We start from the raw sequence: 26,961 nt of genomic DNA on the forward strand, positions 1-26,961 counted from the left end.
CTTTGATCTTTTCAGTCTCTGGCAAGTTTAAGCTGTTAAAACAGAAGGAATCAGCAGGCTGGTATAGGATCATAGAGCGCTCATGCCATCTGAGCAGTCATCTGAGGTCGTGGTTCAAGGTTCCTGACTCTGAATGGGGATTCTAGGCAGATACCATGATCAAATGGGGGTCATGAGTAATTTGATTATACAAAATGTCTATAAAGTAGGGCTTTTGATAGACTTGGGGGAAACTTTAAGTAAAACCTTAGGTTTGGTGGGTGGATGGTGGGTAGGTTGGGGAGGTCTCTCTAAATTGATGAAGAGCATTTCTTACTCCTTTTGGTTCAGGGGCTGTGGGTTGTCTTTGGGCCACCCCCTCCTGCTACTGACCTGCTTTCGGAACTTCATCCAGGTACAGGTGATAGGCTGGGTGCCAGTCACTTTGCCAAACAGCTCCACAGACTCTCCTGCACGCACCTTTTGGTCCTCAGGGAACTGGATGATCTGAGGGGGCATAGCTGGAGAGGACGAGCAGAAAGTAGGCAAGACGGAGGAGGCCCCAGGCCTAAGTGATGTCACTCACTATCCATGTTGGTATGCTGGCTCTTCCGTTGCCTTCCAGAACCCTCACGCTAACAGTAAGGACACTGACCCTTATTCTAGAAATCCGAGCTCAGGGACAAGCTAGGTTTATTCATTTCTTTATTCCAATTCCCTTGATGGAACCCACACAATTTATTTGGCATAATTCTCTACTTATTGGTCATGCTGAAATTTGCATCTCACCCCAGTAGTGTGAATCTATATCCTACATCCTATACAAATGACTGCTAATGGGTTTGGCACTAATGGGGTGGTCATCATGTGATTGCCAAGGTTCACAGAACTGTGCACTAGAAAGGATGAAGAATACTGCAGGGAAATTACACCTTAATACAGTCAGTGGGGGAAAGCCATTTTACGCATGAGATCATCCCTAGCCACCCTCTACAGATTGTAGTCCCTGTCCCCAGTACTCCTTACTGGCCATAATTAACTCATTAACTTGGCAGTGCCCTGCCATCTGACCTCTGACCAGTTAGCTGACAGGCTCAATGCAGTTCACACCCTTCCATGGAAAATAGACAGGGTCTCCATGAACAAGGACATACCAGAGCAGGACACAGAAGCAGCACAAAGTGAGTCATCCACATGGGGGCAGAGCAGAGGGTGAAGAGTGTGGCAGAATTTTGCAGAAGGGATGGGAAAGCTGTGGGGACCATGTGATGCTATATGCACAGGGGGAAGCAGGATGTGCAGGGAAGAGGTCCAGGCACCAGCTGGCCAGAGGCCCTGTTCAAGGAGCAGACTCCACCTGATAAATGCAGTTTGAACTGGGGAAGGGTCTCCTGATCACATACCCAGTGGGCCAGTCCTGTAGGGTAAAGGAAAAGCCCCTGCGGCAGATGACTCTCTGGCCCCAGGCGGGCTATGACTAATTACCTGCCTTCGGAGGTGTCTTGGGAGCAGGTTTCTTTTTTACAGTTGCATCACCTGAAACGAGAAAGTTCACAAGTTAGTTTCTGTCTGTTCTGTTTTTCCACAAAGCTCCTGAATCCTGGGAGGCGGCTGTCTTGCCCACTGGCTCCTCATCCACGGGGAACCCTCATTTTAATATGTCTCTCCAGAATCTTCTCCTTGCCCTTCTCCTGCGACAATCTCATGATCAATTGGACTTGAGTTCTCAGGCGCCTCTGAAAGGGTCCCTGGAGCCTCCAATGAGATAAAAACTCAAAAAATGCCCGTAGTCCTATTCAGAGATGATAACCCGAAACTGACTGACTCTTCTCTTACCCCAACTTTCAGGAAACTGAGAAAGGAAATTATGTCAGATAAAGCAACTAAAATTAGTCCTTGGTGTGGATCCAAGGATCTCAGGCTTCCTATGGGTCACAGACTGTGGACTGGTGGCTTTTTTTTTTTTTTTTTTTTAATGTTTGTTGAATAGATCAATGAATGAATGGCATCCTCTTGTTCGACCCTACTTTCTCCAAATAACTGAATTAAGAAAAATGACTCAAAAAGAAAAGTTCTACAGTACAAATCTATCCACTTGGCTAAATAATATGGTACATGTGCTGACATATCCTCAACTATTTTCATGGTTTGTTTTCATATTTCTTTCAGCTCTTTGCTCAGAAGTCCTCTAACCTATTTATTCAAGTGAAATATAAAGGTACATGTACAAAAAAATCGGCATGTGATGCTTACAGTGGCTTTATATACAGTTTCCCCAAATCAGAAGCTAACCCAGTATTTCTCAGCTGGAGAATGAATGGTTCATGGGACACTGATACAATGAAATACTTCTCAGCAACAAAAAGGAACAAACTATGGGTACATACAACATGGATGAATTACAGTTAAGAGAAGCCAGATTCAAAGGTTTTGTGTTGTATAATTCTATGATATTCTAGAAAGGGCAAAACTCTAAGGACAGAGAACAGATCAACAGCTGTCAGAGGTGGGGTGTGGATGGCTGACTACCAAGGGGCACAGGGAAATGTCTTGAGGTGACAGGATTGTTATCTTGACTGGGGTGGTCATCATGTGCTTATGTAAGTTTGCCAAGGCTCACAGAACTGTGCATTAGAAAGGGTGAAGGATACTGCAGGGATTATACCTTAATATACAAAGTGGGGAAAAGTCATCTCACCCATGAGATCATCCCTAGCCACCCTCTACAGATTGTAGGCCCTGTCCCCAGTACTCCTTACCAGCCTTACTTTGAGGTACTGTCCTCTCTAGACACTTATCACCATGTGACAGACCATATACTTATTTCCTGTTTGCCATTCCCTCCCACTAAAGTGTAATTCTGAGGACAGGGATTTTTCTTTACTTACTACTGTACACCTAGCTTGCTGGCACATAGTAGGCCCTCGATAACTGTTGAATGAACAAGTGAGTTAGTTTTAACAATTATACACACACATTGCTTCACCTCTGAAGACTGCAGAGCAGCAGCACCATGTCTTGAGCTGACTGTGGTGCTGCTGGTGACCACAGGCAGCTTAGCTAACTGTGTGAAAAATCAGCTGTGCGTTTCTACAGAGGGAAGAGGGTTGCACCTGGCTGAATTCCCCAGGAGGGCTCCTGAGAGGAGGCAAACCGACAGAAACACTCTGAGGACAAGGAACTGATGGCTACAGCTACAGGTCAAGGCCTGCTTCCCCAAGTTCACCCTGGCTCACTGCATTAATTCTCCATCCACCCATCTCCCAAATCAGAGGGTCTTCTATGTGTGACCAGTACATACTCCTGGCATGGGTACTGGGGGCAAACCAATCTATGTAAGAAATCAGGGCTTATCCTCAAGGCCCTACATATTAGGATGTGCATACAGCTGGAAGGGCTTTTTTGTTTTTAAAACCTTTTGCCATAAAGGATATTTATAAGATATTTGGCAGCACTTGAATAAGGTCAATAAATAAGACAATGGTATTGTATCAGTGTTAATTTCCTATTTTGATTATCAAACTGTGGCTTTATAAGAGATGGTCCCTATCTGGAGGAAAAATGCATGCTGAAGTATTTAAGTATATGGGTATTATGGGTGCAACTTTCTTTCAAATTGCTCATAAAACATAAGTATATGCATACACATGTATGTATATGTATGTGGGTGTGTGGAGAGGTAAAGGGAAAGAGATGGAAACAGAGAGGGAAAGAATGTATGAAAAACCAAACAGTAAAATGTTAATATCTAAGGAATCTGGATGAGAGGTATAAGAATTATTTGTATTCGTTTTGTAATTTTTTTCTAAGTCTGAAATTATTTCAAAAGTGTATGGTTTCGAGGTGAGAACTGATGTGTGAGACAATGCAAGAAGGTTCAGAGGAGAAATGATCGGATTGTGAGAATCTTAACCCAGTCAGTGGAATTAATCCCGATAGGGATTAAGAGTAGTAACTGAAGTGGTAGGTGTGGCTGGAGGAGGTGGGAATTAGGGCGTGGCTTTGGGGTATATATTTGAAAATGGCAAATGGAGTCTCTGCTTCCTGATCATCATGTGTGATGCTTCCCTCTGCCACACTCTTCCACCATGTTATTCCTGCCTCACGTAGAGACCTGAGGAATAAAGCCAGCCGACTGTTTCTGGAGCGAGACCTCAGAAACCATGAGCCCCTAAATAAACCTTTTCTCCTTTACAGTTGTTCTGGTTGGGTCCTTTAATCACAGTAGTGAAAAAGCTGACTAAAATAAAAAGAAAAGCTAAACAGAAATACTAATTTGTGTGCTATCAGTGTGGTTGTTTACATGCAGGAGAAAGATACAACACTATGGGTTGGGAACCTGGTCAAAAGGCTGAGCATGGGGCATGGGAGGAACCTGAGGACTAGGAAGGGCTGACATGCAGAGGGAAGAGCTCCCAAGTCAGCAGCAGATGGGGTCTCTGAGTTGAGAGCAGGGTGGTGTTTGGTGGAGGATGTCCGGTGTGAGGCTGGTAACAGGGAACAGTGGTGCGAAGATAGTGTGGCAACTTAAAGAAAATAAAAAATGTGGTTCCTCTGTTACACTATTCACATTTTAAGTGCTCAAGAGTCACACATGGGTAACAGCTCTCACACTGTGCAGATAGAACATTCCTACCATTACAGAAAGTTGTACTGGACAGTGCTAGTCTCAAAAGCCAAGTTTGAGAGTTAGGCCTTTGTCCTGAGTGAACAGGAAGTCCTCACACAAACAGCCCTCAGACTGGGCTAGAGGTCCACTATAGCCAGTTCTGACTCCTGGGGGACAAGGATATCCTGTTAGGAGGATACTGCCCAATCTCAGAAGGCACTGATCATGGCCCACACAGAAGAGATAATACAAATGAGAGACAGAGGAAGGAAGAAGAATAACTTGGAGGTTTCTTGCTTAGATGGGGGAAATTATATTGAAAGAATATGGTATCTGGGAGTGAAAGATGCCTGGATGGGTCAAGTGAATGTGTGGATGAAAGGATCAATGTGTATGTAGGCTACAAGCCCAGGAGCAAAATCCTAGAGAGAGGTTGGTGGAGACTGGAAGGGAAAGATTTCAGATTTCAGATTAACAAGGGAACTGTGAAGCTGGGTTGGTTGTTTGCGGGGAAGAATAAGATGAAAGATGAGAAGGGGCCAGGTTTGATCCCAGGTGGCCCCCTCAGAGAGGAGAAGGAGACTAGGAGGGATGCCACCACAGAAGAGTGGTGGACAGACTGGGAAAGGGCTTCCACAGAGAAGAGGATCAGGGTGACAGAATGGGAAATGCCAACTCAAAGTCTCTCCTCAGGGGAGAGAAGAGGACAGGTAGGAAGACAGAAGGCCAGGACTTGTGGGAGAGGGTAGGAGAACCTAAAGATGCTAGGAAAACCAACTATGAGACTCCATGACTGGCTGGGCCACGGAGTCCCTGTCTGCCTTCACCCAGGGTTGCTGGGAAGGGACCGACTTCAAGGGAAGGAGAGAGGGTGTCTACCAAAGATGATCCGACCTTCTCAGGAGGGAGAGGCCTTCAGTTCAGAGGAGCTGGGTGGGGGATGGGATGGGGAACTACCCTCAAATTCATACCTTGAAGTCCTAACCCCAGTTTCTAAAAATTTGACTATATTTGAAGACAGGGCCTTAAAAGAGGTGATTATGTTGAAATAGGTCATAAGAGTGGGCCCTAATCCAATCTGATTGGTGTCTTTATAAGAAGGAGGGAAGTGGGGGGCATGTGAGGAGTGGGAGTGGCATGGGAAGCGCATCAAGAAGAGAGAAAGAAACTCCAACTGACTGGGGGCACACGCATACACACCGAAGATCATGTGACAATACAGGGAGAAGATGACCATTTATGAGCCAAGGAGAGAGAACTTGATCTTGGATTTCGGGCTCCAGAACTGCAAGAAACTAAATTTCTCTTGTTTACCTAGCACATGGTGACTTGCTATGGCAGCCCCAGCACATAATGCAGTTATGGATGAGCTCTGGCAGAGGGGGGTGGGGGAAGGAGGTTGGCAGTCCCTTGTGGTGGACGGTGAGCTAGGAGTTCACAAGGAGAAGGGGCAGCAGGAAATCAGACTCCTAAGTCACACCCTATGCTTGGTGGCTCTGGGTTAATCTACATGGCTAGAAGTAGAGTCCTAACTAATATGGATCTTTTAATGTTACAGTTAAATAGGATTGAAGGCTATATTTTTGTTCTATAAATTTGGAACTACGCTGTTTGAGTTGGCTAGCATTTGAAGCTGGTTTGATTCCTATCAGTAACAACAATTTTAAATGTTAACAATGTTCTGTATGCTATACATATTTTATATGACCATCTGCTGGAATTCATTAATGGTGTTCTGGTGTTTGTAGGGAGGCAGAGTCATAGGATTCTAAAACCAAGTTTCTTCAGAGGGACATCCCCACGTGGTTCTTACCCCAAACACACACAAACAGGGCCACCTCACCATGCTTTCATTTTACAGAGGAGAGTCTCATGAAGTCAGGTGGCTTGCCAAGTTCATAGAAACAGGTGTGGCCCAGCTAGAAATAGGACCACAATCTCCTGTCATCCCTTGTCTGGCTGCTTTCTTCCTCCAGCTAAGGCTAAGGCTGTGCTCCAACCCAGGTATGGAGACCCTTCTCTCTCCTTCTCTAGAACTGCAGAAGGGCCACGAGCTCTGGAGTTAGACTTGGGTTCAGTTCTGCTTGTCACTCACTAAGCTGTGTGGCTTAAAGCTTGTTATTTAACTTCTTAGAGATTCAGTTTACACATTTAAAAAATGTGAAAAGCATAAATAAAATCTGTTGTAAAGAAATACAGCATACAGTGCATGCTCTACTGCCACCCCTCCCCCTCTTTCCCAAACAAGCAGATTCCCAGAGGACTTCTCTATTTCTTCTGTAGCTCCTCAACTACTTAGTGGGCTACCTGTGGATCAGCTCAGCTTTGCACCTACATGAGGCCTCTGCTCAGCACCTTGTGCTTCTCTGCAATTTGGATCCTCTTGCTGGTTCAGATGCCCAAACTCTTAGGACTCCTTGGGTCACTACCCAGTTTCCTCTCCTCTGGACTCATGCTTATTATCTTACTATTCCTGTTGGCCCTTTGTCTCTTGTCCCCTTCTCCAACACTCCAACCCTTCTGTTCCCACCACTGTCAGGGAGAAATATCCTAGAAGGAAAATGAAATCCAACCATTTTGCAAATTCCATGTTGGCTACTAGCCACAGGGAGTTGAGGGAGGAGGGCAGATCACTCCCTCTAACTTGCCTCGCAGTCTGCCCCTCTAAGGAGGGATTCAGGAGCCTCCATGGGGCAGGAAGCCCCAGGCAACACATTCCTCCTGGCACAGTCTGGCCCCCTCAAACTTCAATGTCTTTGGGTACTTAGTCCTCTTTTCTATTCCCCTCTCCTATCCACATTTTCCCCCGGAGCCAACTCTCTCCTGAGTTCACACCTTTGCATCCAACCACCCAACCACCATCTCCTTGGGAGATGCCAAACATACTGCAAGCCCATATCTCCAAAACCAAATCCAGGACCTTCTCTCTAAACTGCTCCTGTCCTCATCTCTTCCGAGGCCATATCCACTCACAAATGCCCACTGATTTCATCAACTAAATACCTGCTCAGTTTGCTATTTCCCAAATGCCCACCATTGCCATCTAGTCCAAAGTGTATCACCCCCAGCCTCGTCCCAACACAACAGTCACCCGGGCCAAAGTAATCTCAAATAAAAATCTGAAGTCATTCCACTGACTGAAACCTCTTCAGTGGCTGCCCACTGCCACTCAGGACCAAGACCACCTGACCTGATCAGGTCTTTGAGCTGCCCCTGGCTTCCATCTCCAGTATTCTTTGCCACTGCTCCCTCTTAGGGAGCACCTCCATCATGCCCTACTCAATATCCATGTTTCTTACAATCTAGCCTGTATTGTGATCACCTGGAAAACGTGTTAAAAACAGATTCCAGGCTTCCAGGTGCTGTAGGTGGTCCCTGCACAGTCCTTTGGGTGGCAGTGCTCTATACTCCACATTGAATATCATTTGGTTTCTGCAACGCCAGCCTTTGCCTTCTCCTCTTTGCGCAGGCTGGTGCCCCCTCTCTGGGCTGAGTCTTGCACAGTCTTCAGGCAGGTCTCAGCATTGCTACCACCAGGCTGAGTTCATGCCCCTCTGAGGTGCGTCTGTCACAATGTTTATCCAATGTACTACCATTGCCAAAATCAGCTCCCGATATGCATGTACTACAGCAAGTTCCCTGAGGACAGCAGCAGGGTCCCTTCTGTATCCCTGGTGCTTAGCATAGTACCTGGCACATGCTTGATAAGTAGCTATTAAAGGAATAAGTGGGACTGGGGAGATAGCTCAGTTGGTAGTGCTTGTTTTGTAAGCACAAAGCCCTGGGTTCAATCCCCAGCACCACAAAAAAAAAAAAAAAAAAAAAAAAGGAATGAGTGGAACCCCAAAGGTCTCTGTTATCTGGGAATTCCCAAGGAATACCCCCCTTCTAGTCCTGGGCTCTGATGTTGAAAGATTAAGAACTCTGGGACTTGAATCCTTGTGCAACTTTCTATGATGAGAAGTCTCTGTTCTGTCACCTTCTAGATCAAAATGGCCAAGTGTTGAGTCTTCCACAGTAGACAAGAGACTGAGGCTAGAAGTGAAATAACCCAATAAAATAATCACACATCAAAGCATGAAGTTTGAAAGCCTGGGGCAGGACTGGGGAAAGCAGTTCCCTAATGTCTGCCATCAGGTCATCTGACTTTTGCTTCTGGTCCAGACCACCCAAGTCTAACATAGTCCCAGTCTCAAGAACTTTTCTTCTCTCTTGGAAGAGAGCAAATTATTGCCTCATAGCCTACAGACCACTCAATCTGAAGACAGAAAAGTGCATTCCTGCCAAGAGTGAAGAGTCTGAGAGGAGAATTAAGAGATCTTGCACTAATGGCCTTGGGTACAGGCAGGTCCCTGGATCTCAGCCTCTCTAGGGACATTTCCCTTTTTAAGTAGTTAACTAAAAATAGACATCAAACTCTTCACAATTCCCCAAATCGGTACTCACTTACTCCAAAAGACTCCTGAAAGGGACACAGGCTGGGTTAAGTATGAAGTGAGCACCTACCCCAAGAGGGTAGCTGGAGAGTTTCTGGGTAGAAGACTGAATCCTACTGCCCAGCACCAGGGCAAGTTCAAGGCCCCTTTCCCTTTTGCATGCACTGACTTCCTTCCAGTGTGTCCTTACAGACTTGTGGAGAAATAGTGGTTGTTTTCCTAGAACTAAAATCTCTGCGTAAATTTTCCATTCACCTTCCCTCACATTAGGAAGATTCTAGAAGGACACAGCTTCCCTGGTTTCTGAAAAACCCCATTGCCAAGCCCTAAAGACATGGAATATCAGGACATTTGAGAAGGAGGCAGCTCAAGATGGCTGCGCAGCAGGGCCAGCACTGCCTGTGGTGCCCTCCTGGAGAGGACCTGTCACCAGTTAACTGGATTATGGGAGACACTGGGTGAGCTGGGGAAGAAATTAGAGGTAGTAGCATGATGGGTGGACATCACAGGGTCACATATATGTTCATGTGTCAGGGGTGGGGTGCTGGGCACTACTACATCTATAGATCAGCCACCACTTTGGTTGGGAGAAAGTGGAGTTGCTGCCTGCTTTCAGAAATGTTTATGGAAAAATCTCAGCTTCTCTCCAGGAGTCCCATATCTTTCACTGTCAGGCAAGTCTTGATGTCAAATCTCAATCTCTCCAGCATTTCCTTCCAGCCCATGAAGTCCTTTCAGGACCTAGTACCCCCCCCCCCCCCCACAACCTGCAAAGAATGTTTACAAGAAACATTTGATCTTGGGGAAACCTTCATAAAAACTGGACACTGTTTGATATCCAAAAATGCTTTCAAGTTGACACGACTTTTGGTTTCAGAGAGACACATGGGGGGTGATGGCAAAAATATTTAAAAGTATCAGTGGTGCACACCTGTAATCCCAGCAACTCAGGGAGCTGAGGTAGGAGGATTGCTAGTTTGAGGCCAGACTCGGCAACAAAGTAGACCCTGCCATAAAAAAATGTGGGCAGGGGTTGGGCTGGTATGTAGCTCTGTGGTAGAGCACTTGCCTGGCATACATGCATGAAGCCCTGGTATAGCAAAAATAACATAAATAAAATAAAATAAAAGCATCATAATCTGAGACAGTCTATCATGGTGACTGGGATGGTCCAATGTCAGAGATGAGGCTCAAGGCCAGGCATGGAATACAAAGGGATATTCCATCTGCATCATCCCTAAATCACAATGGAGGCAGGAACCCTAAAGCATGAAATTCATGAATTGATAGAAAAATCAAATATTTATTATGAACCCACTTAGAGGCCAGCTACTCAAGTTGTAAAATGCTCACTGATCTCTTCAAAAGATCACCAGTTTGTACAGATTAATAGGAGGAATCCTTGAATCTGTTTATCAAGCTGGCATCGCCTCACCTATATTTTCTTTTTCTTTTGGGGTGCTGGGGATCAATCAAACCCAGGGTCTCATGCATGCTCAGCGCACATTTTACCACTGAGTTATACCCAGCCCCTTCATCTACATTTTCTAAAACTCCAGAGATTCTTATGCCCCAGAGATTTGTCCCTCACACAGGCAACATGTTTGTCTTCCTTCACACAAAAGAACTAAGAACCTTCCTGGCCACTCAGATTCCCTCTGACTGGAACACTTTGAACACGGTCCTTACGCTTAGGGCCTCCTAGCCTGCAGGACGTCTGCACCTCTGTGTAACCTCCACTATGCTGAGCGGGCTTCAGACTGTTTCACACATCAGATGCCAGGAAGGAGGGGACTTAGCTGGCCTCACCTGAACTGTGTCACTTCAGACCTTCCCTTCCAGTGGACTGATGGCACAGCTGGAAAAGCCTGGGGGTCAGACAGGTGAGGAAGCCTGCTATAGAGAGACACAGGGCTTTGACAGGGGCACATATTTAATTAGTGGGAGAACCAACACCTCTGACTCCTACTTCCTGGCCCAGGGGCTTTCTTCCTAGGACTCATGACTAAGTATTGTTCTAGCTAGAACTGATTATAGTAAATTGCATTTGGAGGTTCACTGAGGTGTTCCTACTTCCCCATACTCAATTCGGTACAGGCAGAGGAGTTTGGGGTGCATCTTTCCTGGACCTATGCACTTCTCCTGGTTCTGTCTCCAAGATAGGAGAGGACCCACTCTGAGCTGGAGGAGTTGATGGTGTTTCAGGAGTGTTGGTATTAAATTCTCATAAAGAGGAGAAAAAGATATCCACAAAAGGTATTACTGGCCAACTAACAGAACTAGAGGTAGACTGTGGGTTGATGAGAGAACAGCATTGTTCAATGTCAATTTCCTGACTTCAACAATTGCACTGTGGTTACATTCTTAGGAGACACAATGAGTTAGAAATCCAGGGCATGGGATCTGAAATTTGGTCTAATACGGATCCATTCACCTAAATGAATATGTACGCATATATACACAGAAAATGATTAAAAAAGGAACAAAATGTAAATCACTGTTGAATCTCAAGCAAGGAGCATTTAAGAGTTTCTTGTACTAACTATTCTTGTAACTTTGAAATTAGATATAAAAAGATCCCATTGAGGGCATGCAGCAAACACGCTGACAGGTCTCTAGATCCAGGTATGCATGCCAGCTGCTGCTCTCCCTCTCCCCTGGCTTAATGACAGCCAGACCTCTGCCAGTCCTGAGGACTAGTCCCCATCTCATCCTGCTGCCCCCTAGACTGGAGGAAGCTCTGCTCAGCCTCGTGCGAACAGCACAGAGTACATCCCGGAGATGACAAGGTGCAGGGGGCTATGACAGGAGCAGAGATCAGGCTCGGCCTCACAGTTCTACTCCTTATCAGCTGGGAGGCCCCAGGGGCAGGACAATTTTGTCTCTAAGGCTCGGTTTCACTCATTTGCAAAATGGGAACAGCAACTCCTTGTAGCCCAGCAAAATGAGAGAGCTGAAGGGACCCAGCCAGAGCACCTGAGGCAATGGCTGCTGCCCAGGGGCTCAGCTCAGCTTCCCTGACTCTGGCATCTGCAGTTTCGCTCCAAGCTCTGGCCTCCCTCCCCCTTTTATGTTATCATTCCTCCTCAACCAAAGCACACAAATTACATTCCTCTCCTCCTTCATAACCTGGCCTGAGGTTCCCTCATTCTAAAACCTTCCCCAACTGCCCCCACCTCCCCCTTGCATCTGTGAGCCGGTGTACGCCAGGTCAGCTTGTGCTTTGTTCCATTTCCTTTCATTCTCCTGTCAGCTGAGTAGGGAGCAGACTGACTTGGCTCCTTGGTGCTCAACCATAGTGAGGTTCCCAGGCCACAGTGGGGATAAGCTTTATCCACTCTCACACCCTACTGCTGGTTTACAGGACCAAACTACCTTCCTGGGAACAGGAGGCTGGGCAGAGAGGGATCTGGCCACAACGTTTGACAGGAAAATCACTCACCCTTCCCTCAGGAAAGATGGATTTCCTTCTTAGATTAGGTACTTCTTGGCCCTTGACAAAAGTACACACATACACCGCAGACCACTCATAACATTGGACATGTCTGGGACTGCAGAAGGTAATGCTAAAGGAACAAGGCACGTGGCAGAGATGGACATGATTCCATTTCTATGGAGAAAAAATTCCTGCTGCTGTATTCGCATGTTTACAAATATATAAATGCATAGAAAAAGGAAACAAAACATTTGTGAGGTAAGTGGATGTGGGGGGGAGAAAAAAGAGAACTTCACATTATACTTGGTATACTCCTATGATGTTCAAAATGCTTAAATGAGAAGGAGTGCATTTGTAACTTATGTAATTAATAAACAATAAATTATCTCCAAAGGGAGAAAAGAACTAGGGGCACAGACTTAAAAGATATCTCCTTCATTTCCCATCTCTGGGCAGCCACCTTTTTCTGATACTCTGGGAACCAAGATGTGTGTGACCCAGGGTGCAGGTTTCTGAAGGTCAAGAGCACAGATGTGTGCAGGTGGTGAGCAACAGGAACCACCCTGCTGATGCCCTCAACAGTAACAGGCACTGGATGGATGGGCCACTAAGGATGCAATGTGGCCAGGAGGGTACATGGAGACACATTCTTTACGGATAAGATGTCTGTCAGTCCAACATGGAAGCCCTCCATAGAGTGGAGATGATTCTGTGATGGAGAGCACTGTCTACCGAGTCAAAGCGCTTTCTGTCAGCTGTGCCCCTCCATACCACAGCGCACCTTGGGAGACCCTCCCATGTTATCAGGGTGTACACCCTACACTTCACAGAGGCAGCAGGAAGACACTCTTCTGCTGCTCTAGACCAACAGTGGGGGGCACCAGCTTCCCTCTGGACAGTTGCTTTCCAATGTGACCACACACTGGATTGACCTGGAGCATAAACAAATACTGAAGCTCGGCTCCCACCCTGAGGTTCTGATTTAATTAGTCTGGGGAGCAGCCCAGGCAGTGGTGGCGTCCAAGCTCCCCAGGTGAAACTAATATGCAGTCAGGGCCGCCAGCCGCGGCTCCAGAGTCGGATGATGACAGCTTGATTGGGGTTTTCCACAGCCTCCCACTTTCCAGGGCAAAGAGCCCAGCTCTGCGTCTGCTCATTGTCTCCTGCTTGTTTTTCTCCTCCACGATTCCCCTTTGACCCTGCCTCACCTCCCTCAGGATTACACCGGACAGGAGGCTGCTGAACCTCTATCCCTGAGAAGTCAACTACCACATCATACCCGCGTCAGAGTCCCTCCCGGGTATTCTTTTCGGGGCAACATCTCATCTGCTCTCATTTCCCCATATTCAACATGGCATGGTCCCCCAAAATATTTTGCAAAGTACAACTATCAACCCATCCCTACTAGATTCTTCTTAGATTTGTTTTTCTGCATTTTCAATAACTTACTTAATGTCCACACTTGATCTCTGAGGCTTCTTGATAGCGGTTCCTCCACTATTCTTGGGGATGATTACCCCACTTTGGTTAAAAATTCATGAGAAATAATCTTTTCACTTTGGCTGCCCCACCACACCAAAGTCTGACACCCTGCTCAGGCCTGTGTTCAAGGAACCCAAATGCAATATCAGGAAGGTGAACACATTGCTTTACGGAAGGAAGGAAGGAAGGAAGGAAGGAAGGAGGAAGAAAGGGTGGATAAAGTGAAAGTCATAAAACGTGGCTACATAATTAAAAAAGAGAAGTGGTTTTCCATGTCATCAGGCTAATTACTTTCCTCTATTTGTCCAGGTAAGAGCTTGTCTTGTCTGCCGTTTGTTTTAAAACAGCATGCTGGAGTGGTTCAAGTAAATTGGACCCTGTTGAAACTGGAGGTTTCAAAGGATAGTTCTGCTAACAAAATACTAATAATCACTATAGAAGCCAGGGCTGCTCTATGACTTTTGCCTTCCTGGGCTCCTTTCTCCTTAACACATATTTAACTAGATATTATATGTATTGTATTTTAATTATATAAATTATAGTTCACAACTTCTCTGGCATAAAAGATGATTTATATTATGAATGCAAAACATTGTCTTAAAACGGTTCATTTTTTCTTCTAATTTCATAGGACAGCACATTTTTGTGGGCCTGTAGAGCAGTGTGACTTCTCAGCACTGAGCCTAATGGATGGATAGGCCCTGGGGAAGCGAGGTCCAAAAGGAAGGAGGAACTGTCTATGGCCCGGTGGTGAAGAAGCTCCTTTACCCCTGGATATTTATGCTACCCTGCAATGTGACTCTGAAAGACACCAGGAAAGGTCTTCCAGGAGCAAGGCACAGTGTGTGTCACTCTGAGGGCCCACACTAGGCCCTTAAGGAATGTACCATGAGAGAAGGACCCATTTTCACAACTGGGAAGGAGACAGTTGGTGGAAAAGGGAGCTGCTGATGCTCTGGGGGCTTCCAGACAGTTACTTTGAGCTCAAAGGCGGAAGAACTTGGGGATGATTTGGCTTTGCAGTGGGCGTTTGCCAGAAAGGTTTCCCATGGAGAGAGGCACCTGAGCACAGGCATGCAAGGAGGCTCTCAGGGGATGAACAAAGTTCATTGAGGAGCTCAGTCTGGCTTGAGTGTAAAATAGGAGTAAGGGAGTGAGGGGCAGATCTGGGAGAGAGTGGAGCCAGGACACACGGGACCACGTGTGCACAAGCACAATAGGTATGTATAGGCTGGATCATGCAAAAAGTTCACTTGTAAGGGATTTCACAGGTGCTGAGGGCCACTGGGTATTTCAGTATGGGATGATTACAATTTAGGGAGGTTCTCCTGGCAAAGCAGAGTCAACTGAGGAGTAATTAGCTCTTGTGGGGGTCTCAATAACAAGTGAAAAATGAGTGATGATGAGGGGGACATGGGTAGGATAGGGAAGATGTGCAACACCCCAGGCTGTGGACAGGTTGTGGGGGAAGGAGGGAGATGAGGAAAGGCCACCAGCTTGGTCATCAGGAGGTCACTGGGCACTGTGGGGTATGGGCAGAAGACAGACCTGGAGGTGCTCAAGCCAGAGGGCACTCTCAGGAGATGGAGGCTCTGACACCACCTCCAGTCCTGGGTGTCCTTGACTTTGTGAGGTGAATACTCACTCTCCGTTCCTAGCACAGGGGGAAGAGAGCTCTTGGGCCTCCGGGATTTCATCTCTGGGGCCTTGGTGTTCTCAGTCGCTGGAGCATCTGGAACAAAACAGGGAACACAAGCATCACTGGGCGGCTGTCCAAGGAGATGAATAGAGAAGGCACCTCAGTCAGGATCCCACCTCAACTCTACTGCGGCCCACCCACCCTGCATTCCGCTGGGAGGCCCTCGGCGCCTGCTGAGCCGGCACTCCCTCCGCTGGCACCAAAGAAGGAAAGGCCGCCATGGCTGATAAATCAGGTGATAGGACAGTCACCCTGGCAAGATGGATGGATAGGCTACTGGGAGCTGGTTAATGCTCCCCTCTGCAGAGGCTGCCAGAAATAACACTGCTGTCCAGGCTGTGGCCATCCTACCCTCTGGCTCAGCTCCCCACGTCCCACATCTTTTCCTTCCTTGGCCCTGGACTCACTCAGTTGAATGTTCCAGACTTCCAAAAAGCTTCCAAAAAGAGGTCTCACACAGAGAAGGAGAGGACACAGCTCATGGACTGGAGGGGCCTTCTGTCAGGCTCTGATTCTTCAGACATGTTTTTGTACCCTTGAGACTGAGGCGAGCACCCACTTGGGGGCTTCTGCTACCCCTCCCCAAGACAGGGCTGGTGAAACACTGCAGCAGCAGCTGAATTAGACATACTGGGGGTGCAGGTGGTGCTGCTCCTAGGCCTCTGTTCCAGGCTCCCTCTCCCATGTTAAGGCAAAGCCCACATAATGCCTGAGGAAACCCTCCCTGTTGGGCAGCAGGGAACAGTCACTCTGGTTGGGTGGGGCTGGGCAGAAAAGACCCCCACTGGGCCCCCAGGAGATTGGACTTTACAAAATTGTGGGGGAACCACTCAGGACTCAGATAAGAACTAGCTTGCTGAACCACTGTCACTATGCTCTCTGACCTTCCTTTCCCCACAAGGAACACTTTGGGGATACGCTGGGTGGGTACCTCCCTGAGCCCCCTTGCAGTCCTCTTTTTCCTGCTCTGGAAGAGAGGAAACTCAGAGGGAGGAAGGAGGGTGGGGCACTTTCCAGATGAGGTTGGCCACATTCCAGGGGCCTGGCTGGGGAGGAAGGGCCATTTTGCCCCGCTCCCTTTCAGGATGGCAGCCCTGGCTGATCTTGCCTGGTCTGGGCTCTGGGGTGGACACCAGGAGCACAGAAAGAAGGAGCTGGGGGTACATCCTTCTTGTCTCATGGGCTCTCTGAGCTCCTGCCTGGAGCAGGTCTCATTCTACATGGTACCTGGGTCCCTGCCTGCTCTAGAAGTGGATCTGCCCAAGCTAGTCTCTTCACACAGCATCATTTCTGAGGCCTAATACTAGTCAGCCTTCTTTCCCACCTAATGCCTACCCACCCTCCCTGAGCTGGGTAATCCAGCAATAGAGGTACTGTGCAGCCTCAGTTCAGAGGCCTCTGGGCTGGACAGGGAGGCAACCTCCAACTGGAAAGCCTCAGTTCAGAGGCCTCTGGGCTGGACAGGGAGGCAATCTCCCACTGGAAAGGGCGAAAGCCATATACATGGAACTGTTGGAAGGTTTGGGCCTTGGTAGGACTTCCTAGCAGTATAGGCAGGGGTGGAGGTGAGCAGACAAAACCGGAAGAAATCCTTTGAAGCAGTGCCTGATAACCCAGTCCCCCACTGCATGTCACCCTAATTCTGCCACCTTCCAGAAGTGCAAAGAGCCCCAGATGGTGAGTCCCAGGTCCTTGTCATCCATAGCCAATACCACCTGGATCTCAGGGAGCTGCCCACACCCCGGGGCACCAATTCTATGTGGAGCTGGGTGGAGGAACAGAAAGTTCCCTTAGGACTTTAAAGAAACTTCTTTCGTTACCCCTTTTCACAGAGGAGGAGAGGTGGGGATGTTTGTGTAGTTCTGCATTCCCTGGCTCAGAGCTCTCTTTCTCCTGGCAAATCTCAGAACACAGAGGAGGCAGAGAAAGAAGAATTGGGTTTTGTTTGTTTGTTTATTTTTCCACAGGTGAGAAAACTGAGTGGAAACAAGCAAAGGAAGAGAGGCCCAGTTTCCCTGGGCTTCTGAAAGGAGGGTTGTGCTGGGCTTTACTTTCATCATGGAAGGAATGAAGGGGGTTCTAGTTTTGGCTTTGTCATCAGCAAACTGAAGAACCTGGACAAGTCATTTAAACTGTCCTGTGGCTGTTTCCTTATCTGTTCAAAGGGAAAGACTCTTGTTTTCTCTACCTCACAAGGAAGAATGCATGCAACAGTGCTCTGGAGACTGAGTAGGGTCTTTTACCTAAGTAAACTCGCTCTTTCTGCTAACCACAGTCTCTCCCCTCCTCTGAGGTGACTCTAACATTTTCTATCTTCAGAAAGCCCTGCGACTAGCCCCTATCACCCTGTGCTGTCCTCTGCTCTGGGGTGCTGTGGGCCCCCTGGATGTGTGAGCCACCACACTGGATGTACTTTGATCCTTGTTTGAAGAAGTTTCGCTGCACCTTATCTTTCTGTCTGGCCATGAGGAAAAGGGCTCAAATTTCCGTTTCAAGCCAGGCACACTCCAGACCTGGAGTCCTGCAGGGGGCCCCTGCAGGGGGCCAACACTGTGGGGGCTCTGCCAGCACCAGGGAGCCCAGGCAGGAACGCTGAGCCACTACGCCTCCGTGAGAACTGCAGTGAGGAATAGCTGGAAGGACCACATGCTTAATCAAAACCAGCTTTGTGCTCACATGGCTGTCCATGGGATAAAAATAATAGTAATAAAAGTTTAGGAGCAGCTTGTCTTTTCTGTCTATTTTAATCTATTTCGTGATGAAACTGAACTTCATTTCTAGATCTGGGCCTCAGGGCAGGAGTCCTTTGCTGGCCTGGTGTGTACCCGACGAAGTGTGCAGAGGGAAGCTGGAGGTGTGGGGAAATGGGGGGCCTCAACAGAGAGAGGGAAACTTGTCCTTATATGGACAATGCCTCACCCTTTCCAACCCTGGGCTCACTCTGGACTCAAGCCCTCCAGAGGGCCTTTGGCATTTTTTCTTTTGTTTCCCCCAAGAGGTTGAATCCCTGAGCTCTGGCCTAGGCCGAGGAATAAGGTCTTGGGAAGCTTTAAAGAGTGGGTCTGAGCTTCCAGGAGTCCCATGAGGGGACACAGCAGAGGGGCTGGGCTCTAGCCTCTCCCAGGAGGTCCATTCCTCCTAGTTGGCCTCTCTTGCTGCAGAGAGCAAGCAGTATGCTAGCGTGAAAAGGCAGCACTTTCTAGTTGGGAACTTGAGCTCCTTTCTGGCTCTGATGTTTAGGGAATCCTTGGGTAAGTTTCTGAACTTTTCTGAGGCTGATCTTCCTCACTGGAAAAACAGGAATAACACCAGCTCAACAGAAGAAGGACGGAGAAGTGAGTTGCAAAATAACAGGTGACACTTACTGGGTACTCGTTCCACACGTGTGCTCTGCTAAAGTGCTTTATGTGCTCATACAGGGTGGAACCATACCACTTAATTGCTTTTGACTTAAAAAATAGCAATTCTATTTAGTTCAACCCAATACCCATTAACTGCCTGTGACAATTTAAAGAATAAAAGTTAAAGTGGGAGTGGAGTGGAAAATATGGAAGGACCAGGCCAATGAAGAGTGGGTCCAACTCAGTTCAGTGACAAATAGCAGTGCCAATGTCCCTGGTGGCAGTGGACAACAGTGCTTAGGAGCCAAATCTTGGGTTTAGATTCCCAGTTAGTAAAGGTGAATTTGAACAGGTGACTTGCTCTCTGTTTCAAATGAGGCTGTCATTACTATCACTGCCCTCTAACCTTTCTGTCAAGGTCACCAACGATTTCCATGTTGCACATCTAGTGGCCAATGCCCGGGCTCCACTCTACTCAGCAGCAACATCCAACACACTGATCCTGATTATTCTTTTCTTCTTCAGGTGCTCATCATTTGGGATCCAGGACCTGAGACCACTCTTTTGTGAACTCCTGTCCTGTCCCTACCTCTCGATGTTGGATGCCACCTCCCTCCATTGTCCATCTCCATCTCCATCCACCCCTAGGGACTTTAGTCAGTTCCAGGGTATTTGATGGCCTCTGCACGTGGATGGCTCCCAATACCCTGCATCCAACCCTGATCTCCCTCCTTAGCTTTAGATTTATCTAGATGCTTATGTGACATGACTCCTTGGGCTGCCTAATGGGCATCTCCAACTTTATATGCACAAAACTCTGATCGTCCCTCCAACCTTCACATTCTGACCTCAGTAGGCTGGCACCACCAGTGAGCTCCACCTTCCATGGAAACTAAGGCTTCAACACAGCAAGGAGGGCAGCGCCCTTTTTGTCCTCCCTTTCTTTCTCCTACCCAACTCATTAGTGAGACCTACAGCTCTACATCAGACTAGATTCATGAATCCAGTCATTTCTCGTTGCTTCCACTGTTCCAATGTCCCTTCCTCAGGGGGCTCAATAACCCCCATCTCTGAAAGCAGCATCCCTGCCCCCATTGCCCAGCTGCTGATTCTTCACAGCAGGAAGCATTACCTGAAATAACACAGGTCTGTCTGTCTGCGCTATTGCTCCCCCCACTAGAATGGACATCAGGTACTGAGAGCAGGAACTTTTTCTGTTGTGTTTACTGTTGGTAATGCTCAAGCCTAGAGCAGTGGCTAGCATGGTGGGCACTCAACTATTTGTTGAATGAATGAGTGATGGCACAGGTGCCCACTGGAATATCCCCTCCTACACAAACATCCCCTCCACGGTCACAAAGTCCTGCTCTCACTGAAGCTAAGGATGGGTGCCTTGGGGCACCTGCAGAAGGGAGACCTGAGCTGGGAAGGATTGCAGGAGCCTGTGAGGGGCTGGGGCACCTTCTGACTCCTGTCTTGGGATGCTGGCTTAAGAAGGACTTCACCTTTCATCTGGATCCCAGGAAATAAATTACTTAGTCCCATGTATAGAAGTATTTCCCAACAGAGAAGGCTGGTAATGAAGGAGACCAGGGTCTCTGGGAAAATGGTCCCTGCCATGGTAACTCACTGCACAGGGGGCTGGCCAGGTCATGGGAAGGTGCAGACTACACATCTGGGTCCTGCCAAGGTGGTTTGGGCTGTAGCTTACTGAGTGGAGTGGAGCTCCTCTTGGATCTAGTATGCACTGTCTGTGTGCACTGGGAAGGCTGTCCACCCTGGATGAGTCTGTTTGCTCATTGAAGAAAGCCTGTCCACTTTTGAATAACCTGAAAATCCAAAGTATGAGTCTCTGGCTATGGTGGGCACTGAAAGCCAGTTTTTCCTCCTCCTGGGCAAGTTTTCTGGGAAGCCCTTACCCACTCTAAGTTTTAGTTCTCTTGTGTGGGGACAATTTGACACTTGCCTTCTGCTGTATTTGGAAGGAAGGGTGGTAAGATCATAATCAAGAAGTACCCAAATACCCCATAGCACAGGAGAAAGACCCAAACAGCAGGACTAAAGCAGTCAGATATGCTGTATTATCAGGTCACTTCCTTTACACTATGTACAGGAGAAACAGAGGCTTGGCTAACACAAAACAGCCAGAGAGTCCTATTGGACTCCTTTTTTTTTTTTTTTTTTTTTTTTTTTTTTTTGGTACCAGGGTTTGAACCCAGGGGCACTTAACTACTGAGTCATATCTCCAGCTCTTTTTTTTTTTTTTTTTTTTTTTTTTTGGTATTTTATTTAGAGAGAGGGTCTTGCTGAGTTGCTTAGGGTCTTGCTAAATTGCTGAGGCTGGCTTTCAACTCACGATCTTCCTGCCTCATCTGCCTGAGTCACTGAGATTATAGGTGTGCACCACTGTACTTGGCCTACTGGGCTCCTTTTGATGAGATCTTGAAATATATCATCATACTGGCTACAGATGCATGATCTTAATGGTGTTGGCACAGGCTAAATGACAGTGAGTGACTTTCAGGGGACATGGCCAGCCCTGTTGAGTGATAGAGGGCAGTCAGGCTAAAGTCAGGATGGTGAAGAGGGACCTCACTGCCCTTTGGCAGGGACACAGGACTGGTACTGTCCAGAAGTCAGGCAGGCAGCTACAGAGGGAGAGGACTGGAGGAGCCCACCCCAGTGCCTGGGCTTGGAAACTCAATCATGGTTACTTCTTAGAGCAAAGTGTCCTTTCAACACAGTGTCATTAATGACTCCTGTTAACAACTGGACTAAAAGCTACAGACCCCTCTCTTCAAAAAGATGCTCTAGCTCATATATACCCCAAGTTTTGCCTGCAATTTCAAAGGGTACTCAGACCCACTTGGATCTGGAGTATCATGCCTTGGGGAGAGTGGACAGTGAGAGGAGGAGACACGATGAAGGCAGGAATTTATTCAGGGTGTCCAGCACATGGGACACAGATGTATCCCCAAGTGTAACAACATGGGAAGGAGAGGATGGAGAGGGCTGCCTGTTTTTTTCTCTGAAAACCAAACCAAACAAGACCTAATTAACTGGGAGTTGGTCTGTTATCTCAGCTGGTCTCTCTTCTAGCATACTCCTAGCTCTTTTGCTAAGACCCAGTTCCTAGTTTGCAACTAGGGGCCTGATCCCTGTCTTTGAAGGAATCGGAGATAAATGGTGATGGTCATCAAGATTAGTGGGGAGTGTAACAGACTCTTCCAGTCATGCTCTGGGTGAAAAAAGCTCCTTAAGTTGCAGAATGAATGCTCCCCACCCTCCTCCCGAAAAATAAAAAAAAAGTATTCCCAAGTGTACTTTGTAGGCAAAAAGGAAATTTCATTTTGCAAACAAATCTGGAAAAGGTGCTGACATTTTACAGATAAGGAGAATGGATTGCTCTCCTGCCTGCAGTCAGTCATGTAAATAGGAGCTAAAGATGCCAGGGGTTCCCAAAGCAGACAACCTCATTAGTAGGCTGGTTTCCTAATAGAATAAGAGGAATCAGTCAGAGCCCCAAGTGAGCAGAGGGCCTGTTAGAAATCAGCTTCTGGGGTAAAGTTCCCAGGAAGGCTACAACCAGCACCCAGACAGAAAGGAGTAGGACTCTGACCTGGGTGGTGACAATCCAAGTGAAGAAAGACACACAGGAGAAAGTAGCAGCCATTGCCCAGCCCAGAATCTCAAAGCATGTGTCAGAAGCTCTGCTCTGAGCTGACCATGAACTCTGCCCTATCAGATCTGCTTTCTCAGACTCTGGCCCCAGTGAGGAAAGGACATTCCCAGAAGTTTACAATGGTTTTAGCTCACCTTTTTGGTTTTTAACAATGTGATTCACGTTGCAATTGTGTGTTTTTAGAAGGCTTTTCTTTATAAGACCTTTCCTCCATTCTCCCATTCCTTACTTACAGTAGAGCTCAATTTTGTGATCAGGAAATCGGATTATGAAATCCAGAATGAGGACTAAGATTCCATATCTTGTGAGATGGTGGTGAAACGGGTTAGGATCTTAGGACTCAAGTGATTCCACTCAGGAGCCAGAAGAACAACAAAGCTGTTCTTCAAGATGCCTTATTTGGACACTATTTTTTGACATGTCACTGATGGTTATTAACCAGGCATTTCAAGGGCAAGAAACTGTTTTCCAAAAACTACCTTTTCAGAAATTTCCAGGCAAGTACCAAAATACAAAGAAAGGGCACTGGATTGGGAATCCTTGAGAGGGGTTCTGCCCTAGCCCAGTCCTGCTGTAACTAGAAAGCCTCATGCAGGCTGCTTTCCTCTCTGAATGGCCTTAGTTTTCTCATCTGTAAAATGAGGGCGTTGGAGCTAGGGGTGTAACTCAGTGTAGGGAATTTTCCTAGCAGGTGTGAGGCCCTGGTTCCACCCCAGCATAGTCACAACAACAACAACAACAACAACAATAGTAATGGTGTTTGTCTAAGCTAAAACAAGGTCCATTCTACTTTCAAGTCTCTAGTTTTACATTCCACATGGCAGGAAGAGAAGAGTCACAAATGCATATTTCCTGCGTTTCTTTAGGACAAATCCCAAGCCTCTCAGCTGGGCCTTGCCCCTTCCTAAGAGGGAAACTCCACTCAGACCTGATAGAGTTGCTCTTTCTCCCACGTCCCCTTTCTTTCTGCTATGTTGCTATTCCCTTTTCTTTTGATAGAGGTGCCCCTGTCCCCTCTACCTGAAGACTCAGCCCTACTCACCTCCTCCAGGATGGCTTCCCACATGCAGCTCCCTCCTCACACTCCCAGGACCCACGCCGACTCTGTGCTGCCAGCACTCACACTTATTTGCTGTGGCTTGTAAAATACTTGTAGTCATTTTCCTGTGGGTGTGTCCTTTCTCCTGCCTGGTGCCTAGTGCCCGGCTTCCCTGCCCAGAAGGTTCTGGGTATGAGAGGGCAGGAGAGGGTGAACGGCCCCTCCTCCTGGCAGGGGGTGCTCAAAAAGGTCACGTGGGTGGTCAAGTAGGACTGCCACTTTCCTTTCTGTCTTGTTTTGCAAAAGGTAGCTTGGCACCCACCAAATGAATGCCCAGGTAGGAATGGGGACCGTTGGGGGCAGTTCTGTTCAGGAATGGGAGGGTATGAGAGATGAGACCCTGGGTGTCTGGTGGCAATGGGTGGGTATGACCTACCATCCACGATGACTTGGCAGGAGCACTCCGCCTGGCCAGCATCATTCTTGGCTACACACTTGTACAGACCCCTGTCCTCGGGCAGCGCCTTCTCGATGGACACAGAGCAGAGTGAGCCTGGGGGAACAGGGAGAAAGAACTGTTGAGTATACCATGCAGTTTCCGAGTACCTGTCCTGGCATCTGGAGCATGGCAGGTGAGTGTCCTTATACGGCAGTCCCTGGGAGCCCAGGAGCAGAGGCCCCTGGGGAAGCGATCCCTCCCCTTGCTGAGGCCAGGGCACTCTCTGCTGATAACTACACAATGAAGCTGAGTCCTAAATACACTTCTCCAGGCACCCCTCCCCCACTTCAGAGAATCCTTTTACAGGGACATCATACAAAACTGCAGGAGGAAAAGCAATAGCCTCTGTCTCTGGACAGCATGGATATAGCAGAGGGAATAGATGGACGTGGCCCCTCACGCTGCACCTCACCCAAGAGGGATAAGGATTCAGGCCCAGGTTACAGAGCACTACTACAATGGGGGCTCTGCAAGCCTGCAGCAGGAAATCAATCTTGGGAAAGGGAATTTTGAAAAGAAGTGGATGGGGGAGCTAGAACCCTTGTCCTGCAGGGACACTGTCCCGTGGGAAGATCTGTTGGGAGAAATAGGTGAAGGTGGCCTGGGGCCTTGGCATTGGCTTTTCTGGTACTGGGTCTGGACAACTACAATCAATGAGAGGTGCTGGGCAGTGGGGGCACCTGGGATTGCTTCCCTTCAATGCTGATCTTCTGGGTACCTCAGAGGGGGAATGAGAATGGCCTCCTTTCCTACAGTCCCTCACCTGGGTCTACCCTTGGCCCTGATCCAGCTCTTTGGGCCTGGCTCTCTCATCCCAGGGCTGGTCACTTCTGAAAGCCCCTCCTTCAGTTTCCCTCTGGGTGTAGGGAGAGACCAGTGGAGGACCAGGCCTGCTGGTCAGGCGAAAGGGCAGCAGTCTCCTAGTTCATGCTTCAGGTTCACATATGGGCCACCAGCATGGCCTCCTACTCAAGGCTGCCCTATTATCAGGGCAGCAGCCACCATGAGGAGGACAGCGCCAGAGCCATGGTAATCCTGCTGCCTAGGACCACTCACCCCCAGCTCCCATGAGCCACTGGTATCAAGGGACAGAGCTGTGTGCATCCTAGGTGTGTGTGTGTGGGGGCAAGAATGGAAGGGAGGCCAGTGGGCGCCATTCCTAAAGGGCCTTTGGATCTCAAAAAGCACAGCCACCTACTACGAGTCCTTCTTCTGGATTTACATATATACACACACCTGACCAAAAAAATGCTAAAGTCCCCAGAAGGATGAAGGATGATATCAGTCCCGACCAGAGAACTTCATTCAGGCTGGAGGAGAAAGTTAAGGCCTAACATTTTCCTGGGATAGGATGGCAGACTGACCTATGCTCCAAACCTCCTATACCCTTCCACAGACCCTAACCCTTGGAAAAGCCTCACTCTGTCCTCCCATGGAAGAGGGCAACAGGTCCTGGTCTCATCCCACTGTGTTGAGGAGCTGATCTGCAGAAACTGCAGCAGAAAGGATTTAGGCTGGATCTTGACACAATCTGGTTTGAGAATGAGAACCATGAGGCCCAGGACTAGGGGAATGAGGATAACTGTGTTCTAGGGAGAGATGCCCATTCATCTGGATGGGCAGGAGGATGCTAAGATGACCTCTGATCCCTTAGAAACTGACCCACCTGGGAATTTACCCTCACTCTGGGTGGGACTGTGGCTCTGAGAACAGAACTCCGTGTTGAATCTTTGGTTTTCTTTCAGTTTCAGTCTCCAGCTGCCTTCAGCCTTAAACCACAGTGAGACACATTGTAGACAGTCATGAGCCAACGGTCCAACCGGAGGGCAGTGGAGCATTTAGACATGGCCCTGCCTCTCTGCCCCAACTCTTCCAAGCCCCAGAGCTGATCCCAGCCACGTGCGTGGGCTGGGGGAGGGCCAGGCAGCCTGGGAGGCTGGCTACCCCAGATGAAGAATCTGGTATTTCCTGTGGGACAGCTCATTCCTGACCTCCAGAAGAAAACTGTTTCCCAGCATTTTTTTTTTTTTTTTTTTTTTTTTTTTTTTGTTTTTGAGAAGCCTCAGCCTGGTGGGGAATTTTGAGAAGGGGGAAGGAGGAAGGGAGAGGTCAGGAGCAGGAATCCACTGAGTGGCTCAGCAAAAGCCCTGCCTGGGACAGCCCCTCCTGGCCAAGGAGTCAGGCTCTGGGTTTGAAGATTCCTCAGTTCTCTTCTTCCCTGAATGGGTAGGCAAAGGGGAGGACAAGGACAGGGACAGAGGTGAGGGCAGGGAGCAGTCTGAAGTGCTGGAGGCTCTGCTAGGAAGCTGCCCCAGTCACCAGGGCCTCCCTGACCTCCCCCTGGCAGGCCCAGAACAACAGTACGACTCACGTCCAGGTCACCTCCACAGGCATGGTGCCCTCCTTGTCACCCCTAAGTCTCCAACCCTAGCGCACCTCTCCTCTGCTCCCAAGTCACCCTGACCTCATTATTGCCAAACACCTCTCTCAAGGCCATTGTTGAAATACAGCTCTGAGGGCAGTGATCATGTCTATCAGGAAAGCTTTTCCTGAGCCTAGAATGCAGTTGCAATACAATTATTATTATTATTATTTTTTTTCCATCCTGAGAATGACAAAGGTGCATTTCTGTAGCAGGTGATCTGGCAGGATCTATGCACCAAAAAAAAAAGTCATGAACACACAATCAAATATAACCTACTGTTGAACAGGTAAGATAATTTTTAGAAGGAAAAAATTTCCTAATTTAGCACTGAGTG

At 48.0% G+C, this 26,961-nt stretch overlaps 1 protein-coding gene across 3 annotated transcripts in view; it reads right to left on the reverse strand.

Annotated features, from left to right (window-relative positions):
• MYLK (myosin light chain kinase) overlaps window positions 1–26,961 on the reverse strand; it is a 118,037-nt gene that overhangs the window by 47,965 nt on the left and 43,111 nt on the right. For 2 of the 3 annotated variants that reach the window (XM_079155262.1, XM_079155261.1), the window contains exons 13-16: window positions 24,140–24,256; window positions 15,588–15,674; window positions 1,465–1,515; window positions 373–500 (exon numbers count right to left, since the gene is read on the reverse strand). In XM_079155262.1, coding sequence (XP_079011388.1) covers window positions 373–500; window positions 1,465–1,515; window positions 15,588–15,674; window positions 24,140–24,256 — 383 coding nt within the window. Of the gene's footprint in view, window positions 1–372; window positions 501–1,464; window positions 1,516–15,587; window positions 15,675–23,706; window positions 23,960–24,139; window positions 24,257–26,961 lie in introns of those variants that run through there. The other variant, XM_079155263.1, reaches the window with a different exon arrangement.

Source organism: Sciurus vulgaris, assembly GCF_902686455.1.
Source record: "Sciurus vulgaris genome assembly, chromosome: 10".
Lineage (NCBI taxonomy): Eukaryota > Metazoa > Chordata > Mammalia > Rodentia > Sciuridae > Sciurus > Sciurus vulgaris.